Raw genomic sequence first — 12644 nt, 5'->3', positions numbered from 1 at the left:
GTCCAAAGGCGAGCATGGAGATCTGACAGGGCTAGAAAAAAGCTGACCAATGAGAGTCAGCCACCTAGTGAAATTACGGGGTCTAGGTTTGACGTCCTAGCCTCCTCGGAGAACTCACTTCAGACTCTAGGAGAGGGACGCAGGATACCAGCCGCGCTTTAGACAGGAGAAGGTCCAGCCTGGGGACGGAATTGACACTAACGCCGGCACGGAAGGCCAAGCTATTCCAGTAAGAAAGCTGTTGAGGGTGCCTTCCCCAACTCACTCTACTTATAGATTACGAAATTACGAAATGTGGTAGCCCTTTCTACTAACCAAAGGAGCTTCTCATTCAGAAGGAAAGCAGAGAAAAAAATGTGGGAAGCGAGCTTGCTGCGCCTATCTATGGTAATAGAATCCCGGTGATTTTCTCTTAATAGAGGGAATAAATAAATAAGGTAATTCCTCACCAATGCAAGGCTGGAATAAAAGAGCAGCCAGATTTTACTTACTAATAGGAAAGAAAAGGCGATTGTTGACTTGTAAAGACGGGAAGAGCAGGGATGAACCCAGAAGGGATTGGCTTCACGAATGCTTAGCTCAGAACCTAAACTGCTGGCTTTCTCGCATTGAAAGTCTCTGTTGAGGGAATCTATCCCAAAGGTTTGCCCAAGGCTGCTTAATGAGCGCCCCTTGAAAGAACAAGAGCAGCATTCATTCCACCTGCGGAAGTCTCTTAACAACCTCTAAATGTCCCCTTTTGGCTAGTATTATCCCTCATCTAGAAAGAAAAGTGGGGGCTTAATAGAGCTTGCATCTAAGGCGAGGGAGTGAGATGAATCTCTTTCTTTTCGTCTCGTTAAGTGGCCTTGAGCCTGAATTCTGGCACAAGAGATAGTCAGACTGTCTCTTCTCTTCTTGCTTCTCTTCTAAGGTGGGGGATTTTGAAAGAATCGCTTTTTAGCCACCCCTGACTTAATTATCGTATTTGAATAAAGCGATGTGAGGTCAACCTCGAGGGGAAATCGACGGAAGTCTTGTTAATAAGCGAAAGAGTGTACTATCGAATAAGGAAGTTACTATTGGAATCTTGCTTTTGTGATATTTGTCTATGATAAGCTTCGCCTTAGATCAGAGTGGTCGTAGATCGTTGATGAAAGTAAGTTTGGAAGAACTTATTCCACTCTTTCTTTATTTGTTTTGAAACCAGTGCCTTTAGATTTAGAACAGAGCAGGACCGAGTCTTGTTACTTATAGCTTTTTTCTTGTTTGGTGTAAGAGAACCGGTTTTGTGGAACCATATTGGATGGTCGGTAGCTTGTTTTACTCGAGTCAAGAAGGGCGCTCCAAAAAGGAGCGAGAGATTCCTCTGGAAAAGGGCCGGTAAAGACTGATCGTTAAGAAGATTTGGGGCGATGAATGCTTATTTTAGCTCCGGTCTGAAAGACCTCTCCAAAAGGCAAAGGTCGAGCTTCGTTCTATCCATCCTGGAGCAGACGTTGATCAACCGGCACATAAGGATTGTGCATCAGGCTTTCCCCGTGGCGCCTAGAAAGCTTCTACGTACGGGCTTAGATAGGCCTGACGATCAAGAGGGCAACCTCTATAGTCTTAGTGTATTAGTATGCCCCTATCAGATAAAGGCAAAGCGCACAATCACTCGCTTAAGACTAAGCAAAACAGTAGCCCGTTCTTCACTCTTGCACCTTTCTTTCAATCGGTGAATAGGCTTATTCGTCATGAGAATAAGAGAAATGGTTCAGCCGTTTTGGATAATGGATGAAATTCCTTCAGGGATAGTGGGTGCAAAAAGAAAAGGCCAAGCACCGAATGCCGTATGTTAAGCATATAGTTTCTTTCTAACCGCCGGATTCATTCTTGAGCTATAAAGTTCATTCCTCTAATGTTGACTGGTACCGTTGGTCGAGCTACTGCGTAACCTTTTGGTATTGGATTAGCCTAGTGCTTGGTTGGGCTAAGGTAGGAAGCGACTCGACCGAATTCATTTCTTATATCATACTTGTTCAGGGAGGAGTCCGTTGGAGCAAGTATTAATTAAGGATGAATATCTGGTTGAAGTTAGAGTTCGCAGTCATTCTGCGGGTTCCCTTGCAGATAGTTGGGTTGCCTTTGTTTTGCTGTCGGGCCTCTTTCTTTGAAAGACGGGTTACGGGGCAGCCTGTGGGTGAGACAGTATTCAGTTAGTTTGAAATCCAGCAAGAGTAAAAAAAAGGCTAGGTCGAGAGAGGAAATAGGTTCATACTGTAAGCTTTCATCATCATGTAAAGAAAGGGCTAAGCCCTAGTCTTTTCTAATTTCCAAACGAGCTAGTGGAAGCAGTCCTTTTATTTCCCTTACCTTTACTCAAGACCTGGCTGGCTAGTCATATTCAGAGCTAGAAATAACTATCATTTCCTAAACTTTCAATCGTCCAACTGAACTTGGAAAACCCTAGTGTCTAAGGGTAGGGGGATTGAATAAGTAGTATGTTGCCGTAGAGCTTTCAGTACGAGTGAAAACAAGTCAAAGCCAGCTGGTTCTCAGACAAGCGCATACAGTGAGACAGTTTCAGTGACCCTTTTTTCGTGGGCCATACGAAGGAAGATGAAGAGGGGCTAAGGTATGCGGTACCGTTGACCTGAAGTGCTTAGTAGATGGGATGAGAATACACAGGAGGTAAGTTCAAGCCCAATTGGGGCGGACCCTATGTAGTCAAACACGTTTTTGCCAGGAAATTCGTCTTCGGTACGGACGCATCCAATGCCGGATGGATGAACTTCAAGGGATTCACTTCCCTTTCCCAAGTGCGATTCTATTCATATGCTTAAATCTTCATGATCTTGTTTCGCCTCCGAGGAGATGGGGAATAAAGACTTTGATTTGGCTCATTGCATCCCAGGGATATAGATATGGGAAGTCCGCTGGATAGACATCGGAACAAAGAAATGGAGATAGAGATGCCTTGTCAGTGGAACATGAAATAGATTGCTTAGCAGGTGCAGGTGAATCTCTCAGCTTCTGTTCTTTCAGTCCCTCCTCGGTGCCTCTTCCTGCTTACTCCACTCCAAGTCTTGATTTCCATCCGGGTGGACTGTGGAGACTTTACTGATTGCTTCCCTTTCCCCTTATCTTCACAGCTGTGTCTCTCCTGCCTCTTTTAATGAATAGCCGCTCCTTTCTCTCTATCCGGCAAAGGTAAACTACATTCACGGAACCTATCTATACAGATAGGAAGCAAATTCAGTCGGGCGAGTTCCCAGTTATAGTTATGGAGATGGGATCAATTCGTATTCCCAAGCCTCCGCTTTCGAATCTCGCCTTCTGATCGACATCAGTTCTCTATGATAAAGAAGAAGGGATGATTCTAGGTATAACAGATCTCGTCAGAGAGATGGGTAGTAGTCCGGGTTCATACTTGGACTGTCCATACATCATATGATGCACATAGCTTTAGATATAAAGCAGCGAATAATGGACCATCTTGGATTCTATAGTGGAAATTCCTCTTCTATCGTGATTGGTTGCTCTCTCTTTTTCACTCCCCATCCCTCGTTGGGAACAAGACTTTTTTATATGCCAATGGCGTCTATCAGAGATAGAGTGGTTTCCTGGATTGGTTGGTTTGAGGAGTGAAAGCGTTAAGAGAAATGACAGTAGTAGATTGATCCTCTATCCCGGACCATTCACCTAGTATCCTCCGACGGCTAGTTACTGATCTGATGAATCTGAGCTTAGCTTGTAGTGTTCTATTGGTCCTCTCGTGCTATCCCAATCTCGTCAGTGATGAAGCCCAGTCCAGCAGAGTCCTCTTTCTCACAGGCCTTAAAGTAAGCAAGCAAGAAAGAAGACCTGAGATCAGGCTCTCACTACGGACTGTGATAAATCATACAGGATAGACTTTTCCCTTTCCGGCCGGTCTGGTGTGATGTCTAGTGATTGCCAACTATATAAAGATAAGGGATAGCTCATCATATTACTAAGGAGAGCTCTTTATCCCTATCGGTCGAGTCACTTGTCACTTCTAACCGGATGGTTTTAGTCACTTGAGCTAAGCGATAGGAAGTTGGTTTCTTTTTCTGGGAAAGCCTTTGATCGTTTTCTTGCTGGAGAATAAAATAAAGAAGACTTTTCCCTATCCCTATCGGGAGAGTAAGTGAAATCTCATAGCTTGATATGAGGCACTAAGTTCTCGCCCCTATCGAAGAAAGTTGTGAGAGGAGCGGGCCCTCTCCTAGGCAGTCGAGTCACGGGCACTCGCTCTTAGTCTAACTACGAGTTAGGGGAGAGGAGCGAAAGATCGCTATGCCTTTACAAAAAAGCACCAAGAGTAGCTATTCCGACAAGAGCAGAAAAGGCACTAATGGGACTCAACTAATGCACTAAAGCACCGGTTACCGAGACAAGATTTCACAGTTAGCAAATCTTTCTTCTGAACTCTCAAACAAGAGCTTATTCTCTTCCGAAAGACCGGATACGGTTAGATCGAATTCTAGCACAACCTAGTCTGCTAAAACCAAATCCTCTTTCACTTAAAAAAGACTTGCAGCGTTCTTTCTCCTATTCCTGTGATGATTTCTTTCATCTGCACCTTCCCCCAGGAGCGGATTAGGATGCAACTTCTCTTTTCTATTCTTTGGCAGATTACTTGCTCCAGGAATGCTTGCTGTCAGCAGTTAAGGGAAAAAAGGGAAGGTGAGGTAGGGCGGCCGGCCTACTACGGCACTAAGACTAATTCAGTCTATTTGGCGACTCTTCCTACTTTATCAATTATACTAAAAGTAAGTCACTGCCCAAGGTCTGAAAACATGCTTTGTACTCAACCCGATGATCCACACTTTAGGGCCGAACCCACAAGTCACTTTCAACTTGCGACAGTTCTTCGAGGTCCAAAATCTTAGGGCAATTGAAAATGGAACCCAGACTACTTATCACAGAAGGAATTAGGCATACTCAATTGTAGTCCCCTAGCTTTGTGGTACCATATCTTCTCTATACCTAAGAGGGACTTCTCGAATGAGAATTCATACCCGAACTAGGAGATCCAGCTTGCCTTGAAGTAGCCTTGTGGCATAGATAGCGAGTCCTACAGAGAGAGGGCGAGAGCTCCATATTATGTATTTATAAATGGTTTAATATAAAGGCTTGGCACCTTCCTTTGGTTCTAAGCCTTGCTCTAAGCATTTCTATAGGGGGCTCCCTCATTGGCAAACCGGAGGGCTGACCATTTCTAACAAATTAGCCCGGGTCCTAAAAACGACGGGTGACCTATTATTGGAGGGGATCCGCATTTCTATTATTTGCATGATTATTCGGGGTTTGATCTTCCTGGAACAACCTTACTTGAGGCGTTCTCGAGGTTAAATGGAAAAATAGCTCCAAGATGATGAACACGAAATAAAGTTTTTCGAGTAATTAAAATGTTAAATGAATGAAAGGCCTTATCCCGAAGAAAGCTATCCTCAGAGCAAGCAGTCTCCGCCCTAGATCTTAGAGCGCGCAGGGACAGGGAGCAACCCTGGCGCAGTTTACGTCACAGCAACTTTATTGCTGCTACTATACTAAACTAAGATATTTTTCATATATCATAAGGCTTTTCGTAAATGATCACAATCACAGAACCTTCCGCCCGATATGTCAGGATGGAACACTTCCAATCCCAATCTTTCGGGGGGGACGAGTCAGAGGCTGTCCCAAGAGCGAAAGTCACTGATAGCCGCATTGAGTGGGTCTTCGGGAGAACATGAGTATCACCGGTGTAGTGCAGCTCGAGTCAACCCTCTCCCTTTGGTCGAGCACTACGTTCCTTCGCGTCCCAAAAGCTGTTTGGATTGTCTTATCTGTCTTCAACAACCGATCAAGCAATAAAGGAAGTGGTAGCCTATTGTCGGGGACTAGTTCCCTTCAGCTGACAGCTCTGACAGACTGCTTTGCTATCATCCAAGGTCCTTCAGTCAGAGCTCTTTTCAGCCCCTACTCCTAACAAGTGAAAGTTGCTGGCACCCACCATACCTTGCTTCGGGGCCCTGTCAATCGGCTTGCCAATCAACTGACCCGCTTTCCTGAGTCAACAGAGGAACTACCCCTTTGAACAGGCTTCTTTCTTTCTAGCCTGTTTGTTTTTGCCTCTCTCTTTCATAGGAGAGGAAAGGTCTCCTTTTGTCATAGGCGGCGGCGGGTGCCTCCGTCAGGTGATTTTTTTTTAATTCCACTATTGTACAGTAGACTTCACACTAACAAAATCGAAATCTTTCAAGTATCGCATTAAATATATATAATATATTATTATTTTCATTCTATATATTCAATCTATATTTTATATACGCAATAAATATTCAATTACGATATTTCTTGTTAGATGAAAGATTCACGCATTAAAGTATTGAATCAAGTATCGAATTGAAATATTATTATATTGAAATATATACTCCCCTACCCTCTTTCTAGTCGCATCCTGGCAGCAAGACTTATCCAATCATGCGCCTGTGATAAAGAATGACACAAACTAATGTGTCGGTGTACGTGTGCTTAACACACTGTAAAAAGAATTCTTCGAAAGCCCATTAGTAGTAATGCCTAAGGGTGAGAAAAAAGATAGCTGGGACGCTAGTGAGTTAATGAGCGCTGTTTGCATGGTTCCATCAACGCTTTTCTTGCGTGTTCTGAATCGAATTCATAATCTATAAAGCTATAAAGAAGAGATGCCCCGTAGAAGACTCCAGGCCACCGAAGCTAACAAAAGGGTATCCAAGGATACCCATTTAGTTGTTTGTTCTTATGCCGACTAAAGCTAGCTGCGTCACAGCTTGAATCTCCCTAGAAATCCCCACTTAAGCCTGCCTAGAATCTTGCTTCTGGGCTGCCCTATACCTCCATAGAAGTAGCTTTAAACCCCATTCCCCTATAAGAAGAGGTCGAATTGCTTGTACAGCTAACCCGCGACCTCTCTAAAAAATCTGAGTACTTAACATTTTCGATCCCATATCGAGGAAGTGAGCCAAAATGAGCCATCAATACAGTATAGAATATATGGGACTCACTTCTTTTTTCAGCTTAGCCACGTCGACCGGATCAATTCACTTTAGCTCGTTCCCAACTCGGTTGGATCTAGGATAGGACCGGTTAGCACAACTTCACTTACTTAGACGTAAAAGTTTCACACCTGACCTGCTTTACTTGTTATTTTCTTCGGTCTAGGCCGTTAATCCAACAGGTATCACATAAGCCCTATGTTTGGGATATTGACTAACGAAAGTTCCCTCGTTTTCGATGAATTAGATTTGGATTTTCTCCTCAAGAAATAGAAAGAGTGAAATTTTGTTTGAGGAAAGCCCTTATTATCCTATACAAAAAACCTGCCGTTAAGGAGCTTTGGAAGAAGCGATATGGGTGATCCACCATTAAAGGAAGGGATTACTTTTGCGAATGTAAAATTCTATTACTCATTATTGAATTTCTCCTTTCAAAGGTGTCTCCTCTAGTGGGAAGGAATTCACAACCATAAACGTCAGCTGGAACTTTCAGTTCAGTTCACACGGCTGGGGCTTTACAACGATTCTTCTCTTCGAAAGGAGTGGAGCTGACATTGTTGTTCTGATATCTATTTTCATTGACACCCTTTCTTTGAATAGGGGACCTTGCCTAACTGCAAGCATTGGCTGTTAACGTGTCCTCCGCATGCGCTTGAATGAGCTTGTTCAACAATGTGCGCTCCTTCTTCCTATTAAGGAAGGGCGAGTCCCCCGAAGATGGCCTTTTGTAAATTACTGATCCCAAGATCACAAATCGGAGTTTCCCTCCAGGCTCTATTCTGACTACGAGTGGCGTACTCGGGTATGAACCCGTCCTTGAGGTAATTGTAGAAAGAATAAGACCATGGTTTTCATAGTCATAGTAATCTTCTTCGTCTTGACTGGTGATAGGTCATCATCTTCCAACTTTCGAGAGTCTTCATCCAAGAAGATGAATGAATCCCGTTCGACGGAAGGGCTATCTGTGGCTAGGATGTCCAATCTGTCGATGACAAGCGACTCTGTGCTTTTTTGGTGTACTAGCATGTGTACTAGAGCGGCTGAGTATTCATTCCATAAGGACTAGCGAGTCAGCCAAGCGATTGTAGATTCTCAGAACATGGGTGAAGATTCTCTCCCTAAAGCCCTTGATTAGGTCAGATGTTGATATGAGGAAAACCCTATTGGATAGAGTTTCAAAAAAAAGCCTTTGGTACCTCTTAACAGTAAAATGAACTTATTAAACAACAGCAATCACAGCTTTCAAAATAGCAGAAATAGCTGCCTATTCCTTCACAATAACCATGGCATGAGATGTATTTTCCTTATTAGAAAAACCGAAGCTGCTCTTACTGTTCTCGTAACCGTTGATGGAGGAATTACCGCTCTTACTCTATCCGCTGTTGGGACGGATTCCTTTCCTTCTGATGTGGACAAATAGACATCCGCTGTTTGAGAATGAGTTGTGAAAGAAGAAGCTGCACATAACACATAAAGGCAGGGAGTAGCACTAGTCTCATCTCAGGGCATGCCCATAATCGGATTGATGGAAGAATCCGCAGCAGGGCAATGGAATAGGAAGAAATGGGGCGAAGTGACTACTGCAACTATCGGTGGTATATAAGAGCTCTTAGAATAGCTTGTGCCCAGTTAAGATACGAAGTTCAAAAGTATGCTAGAAGACTTTGCACGAATAGGTATAGATTCAGATGCGGGATTAGCCCAGAGATGCCTTCCTAAGCCCAAATTACTGGATTTCCTGCTTTCTTGAACCGGATTGCACTGATCAGATTAGGCAGAAGAAAGATGCCATATAAAGAAGAAAGCCAGATAGCGGGAATTAAACCCATAAACAATAAGAACCAATAGCAGGAGTTGACCACTAAGCTATGGGAGTTTCAAGAGCCAGGTGACTTCGGAAAAGAGTTCCGAAGAGGACTCATCTTCCTTGTAAGGCCGGTGTAAGGCAAGGAAGTACTGGGCCGGGTAAGTTGGGTAAGGACGAATTCATAAGCCCTATAGTATAAAGGTATTCACTCATACTAGTACCAACGCCTGCCGACTATACGAAGGTCAAGGGTCTTCCCAGCCAGCCATCCCCTACCCATCAGACGGTCAATAAATAAAGGGAGGAGGTAGAAGGCCTTATACGGGATAGGGGTCGTGAACTTCTTTTCCCGGAGAAGTAGTCCGCTCTCTGTCTTGCTTACAAACCGAAGAATGTCCGAGGCAGGAGGTTGAATCCAAGCCAGGGAAAACATGCCAGAGGGAAGGTAAATAAAGGCAACGGCTTCTCCCACTAAGCGCTATGGACATACTACCCATACGTACTATGTGCTGGACGGACTGCTTACAGATTAGGGACTGGACTTGCCAATACTGATGAGGAACATCTTAAGTGGTGGTTTTTATTCCAAGATCTTCTGCCACTTAGTAACCTTAATAGAGAGAAATCTTGAGAATAGTTTAGTGAAAGCTATTGGTTTAATCATCCTCCCTCTCACTCTGGTTGGGGGGTGACACACCACAGAGTACGACACACATGCGATTTGCAAGATGCGCTCCTCGTGCATCTACATGATGCCGCGGCGAGTAGCTCCGTGCTGCTCCCTTCTTTCTCTTTCTTATACTGTGATCCCTCATCCATTAGATCCGGGAAGACGATTTCCGACATTCACCCTCAAAAGGAGGGGTATACTTCCGTCCATGCCTGTTGAAAGTTCCTTGCCTCTTGTGCCGTGCGTGAGCTGTGCCCGCTTTTCCCTCACAAAGCAAAGCATTTAACCGGCTTCCCTAAAGTAAAGTGAATTAATAGGCTAAACTCTCACATTTCTTTCTTCCGGCTTAGCCGGACTACTTACCTCTGGTCAGGAGAGTCAGAACTGATAGCCATTTCCATTTTTCATGGTATGGAACTCCAAGTAGTCCTTCCTGCAACAGAGTCAAAGCTGCGGTAATGCTTACTATAAGGCTATTCAAACCAATCTACCCCTTTTAAGGAGACGGGATAAACTAATTCTATTTCTCCATAGCACCCAATTCCTGAACCAAACCAGGTGAAAGCGCTAACTCCTTCTTCTTTTCCCGTTCGTGACCCAATGACAGCAAAGCGAGGAGAAGAGCCTGTCCACTCTATTAAGGTCAAGCTTTCCCATCGAGAAAGGATTCGGTTCGTCTGTTCATTGGAGGAAAGCGTTTATTGAGCTTCATGGATCAGCCCGCTTTCTGTCTCTGATCCCCAATATGAGTGAGACCAAGATGGCTGACTGGAGTGCCACAATCTCGCTTCCTCGGGGCCGGATGGCGGAATCGGCATTCTGGTCGGAAACAACATCTTCCCCTTCTGCGGCAGAGCTGCGGTCCACACTGTCCTTCGGCAATATCGGACTCCGAAGGCGCCGCCCAGAGACGACGCCACAAGAACAACCAAAAGCAAAATCGCTGCCCCCCTATCATCTAAGGCTCTTGCCCTCACTCGAAAACAAATTGAGCTGTAGGCATCAAGGTAAGGTACCGAGAAACTATACTGCTGCAGAAGCGGAATCGAAGGAATTGGTTTCAAGGTAAGGATAGCGTGATTGACTGCTTGCGTTTGGATCATGGGCCACAGCTACTTGGGTTTAAACCGCTGACATCCGCCACCCGAAAGGAGGCTTTTTTGCATGTTAGCGCCTCTCTATTCTACAGTGCCCATTGATCAAAGTCCTAAGCTTGGGAAATCATCCCACTTCGTTGTCTTTCTCTTTCTTTGAAGCTAGAAAGATGCAGTGCTTCACCGAGGGTTTGTCTCACAAGATCTGTTGGAGTTGAAGATTTATCGGCCATTCCCATTTGAGCGAAAGATTGAGCATTGGATCAAGAGAGTGCATTAGCCTATCAAGGCTAAGTCGAAGCGTATCAATCCCAAGGTCGGCCTACAGATATCACTTTTAGGTCTCCTTCTTTCCACGCTCCCTGAGAAGTTATTCTGGTTTGTTATTCTTTAGTAATGCATTGGTGCCTGACCCTTGCAATCCACTTTCATAGGTATACCTTTGACGCATCTCTGAACAAGCAAATCTCAATGCTTCTACTGCTCCCACCTGCCACCCGGTCGTTCTTATAGTCTCTGGAATCGCTTTCAAAGCGGATTTAGTCTTCCTTTTTGCTTTCCATTGAGTGTAAAGTTCCGGGTAATCACCTGTGCGGGATTGATTTAGCTCAGAAGCGCCCTCTCTTTCACAGCCGAGGAGTGAGTACACATCGATGAGCTTAAGTAAGCGTTTTTGACTACTACACTTTGTTGATGCAACGAACTCTTTCTATTCCACGAGCAGACACCTTTCGAGAGAGTCTTCCAAATTGCTCTTTTGACCTACCTTGAGAAGGGAAATTCCTACGAGATGATTAATGAATGTAGGTCAGGTCTCTCTAATTCGCAGTAGGTGTGTATGCTCCCCTAAGGCGAGAGCATTTGCTTCTTCGACTGACTCAACCATGTCTTTCTTCATTGACTGCTTCATCAACAGAATCGCCGGAATCAACCGGCTCTACTGAAGCAACTACTCGCTTTGGATCTGCAACTTGAAGATATTCATATAGGCATAGGTAAAGGTATGGTAAAAGGCAATCGCAGTGGTTGTTTCACCCCAGAGTAGATTCACTCATAGCAGATACAAAGGCAGGAGCAAACTGCTAAGTAAAAGCAGCAGAGAGTCGCTATACGGGGGCAGCAGAGCCCGTTGATTCAGAACCACCTATTTCTCCATAAGGGCGTCGAGCCCCAGGCATAAGTAGGTGAATCCACAAAACCACTAGCAGAGGTGGAGGCACCAGCGATGAAAGCAGTGGGAGAGGCATTGAAAAAGAAAGGCAGCAGGAAAGCCTGGGAGCCAGCCCTATAGTATAAAAACCAGCAAATCGAGTTGCAGAAAGAATAATAGGTGTTTCGACTTTTGCAAGCCTATATATGTGGTTCTGATATTTTCATGTGTTCCTATAATTAATTGATCTATTAGTGCTTTCATGCTTTCTTTCTCTGTGCCACGGCGCGATATTGATGTGATGATCCATATATGAAGAACCTAGTTCTTCAATCATATCTGCACCAAATTCTGCTTTTCGGAAGAAAATATGATGCGAGGACCCGATCCACCAACTATCTGAAATGTTGGCAAACAGGGCCATAGTAGTGACCAACACTACCTTTTCCTGATCATCATGGCTTTTTCCCTTTTCCTTTCTTTTATGGGCACTCAAAACTCAAGTGACCTTTCTTCTTGCAGGACCAACACTCTATGTTTTTCAGGTTCTTCTGCCGCTGCGAAGAACTTTTTACTGTCCACAACGTTCATATTCTTTCTTTTTTTTGTTGTTTGAACGGGTACGCTCTCTAGAAGATTTGCTCGGGGCTGTTCACTTTCACTTGGTCGCCTGGTATCTTTGAAACCTCTTTGCTTGCGGAGGCAGGAGTGGAAACGTCTGAGAGAGCGCTTCGCGAAAGAATCCTGTGGCGCGGTGAAAGGTTTCCCGTTGGGGTTTCCGGCCCCCCTGGTCTTCACCTAATTGTGGAAGAGGGTAGGTGCGTTGAGTATCAACTCTCTCTCGCGCCTTTCTTCAGCTTGTTCCTGTTCGTCTATTCGGGACGGGGCAGGCAGCCCACATACATGAAGAGAAGAA

General features: G+C 44.6%; 1 protein-coding gene across 1 annotated transcript; it reads right to left on the bottom strand.

The window, feature by feature from the left end:
• Nucleotides 1-8615: 8615 nt before the first annotated feature.
• Nucleotides 8616-12428, bottom strand: LOC129294855 (uncharacterized mitochondrial protein AtMg00170/AtMg00620). Its single transcript, XM_054933344.1, has one exon. It carries the CDS (start codon nucleotides 10585-10587, stop codon nucleotides 10183-10185), a length of 405 nt encoding a protein of 134 aa, XP_054789319.1. The 5' UTR covers nucleotides 10588-12428; the 3' UTR covers nucleotides 8616-10182.
• Between the last annotated feature and the right edge of the window lie 216 nt (nucleotides 12429-12644).

Source organism: Prosopis cineraria, unplaced genomic scaffold (assembly GCF_029017545.1).
Source record: "Prosopis cineraria cultivar Desert tree isolate PC_DT_omini unplaced genomic scaffold, ASM2901754v1 PC16, whole genome shotgun sequence".
Taxonomy (NCBI): domain Eukaryota; kingdom Viridiplantae; phylum Streptophyta; class Magnoliopsida; order Fabales; family Fabaceae; genus Prosopis; species Prosopis cineraria.
This window is presented reverse-complemented; position numbering and strand designations above follow the sequence as displayed.

Bases quoted from the DNA above. Each gene is read 5' to 3' on its own strand.
- LOC129294855 (XM_054933344.1), bottom strand. From the start codon at position 10,587: ATGATCCAAACGCAAGCAGTCAATCACGCTATCCTTACCTTGAAACCA.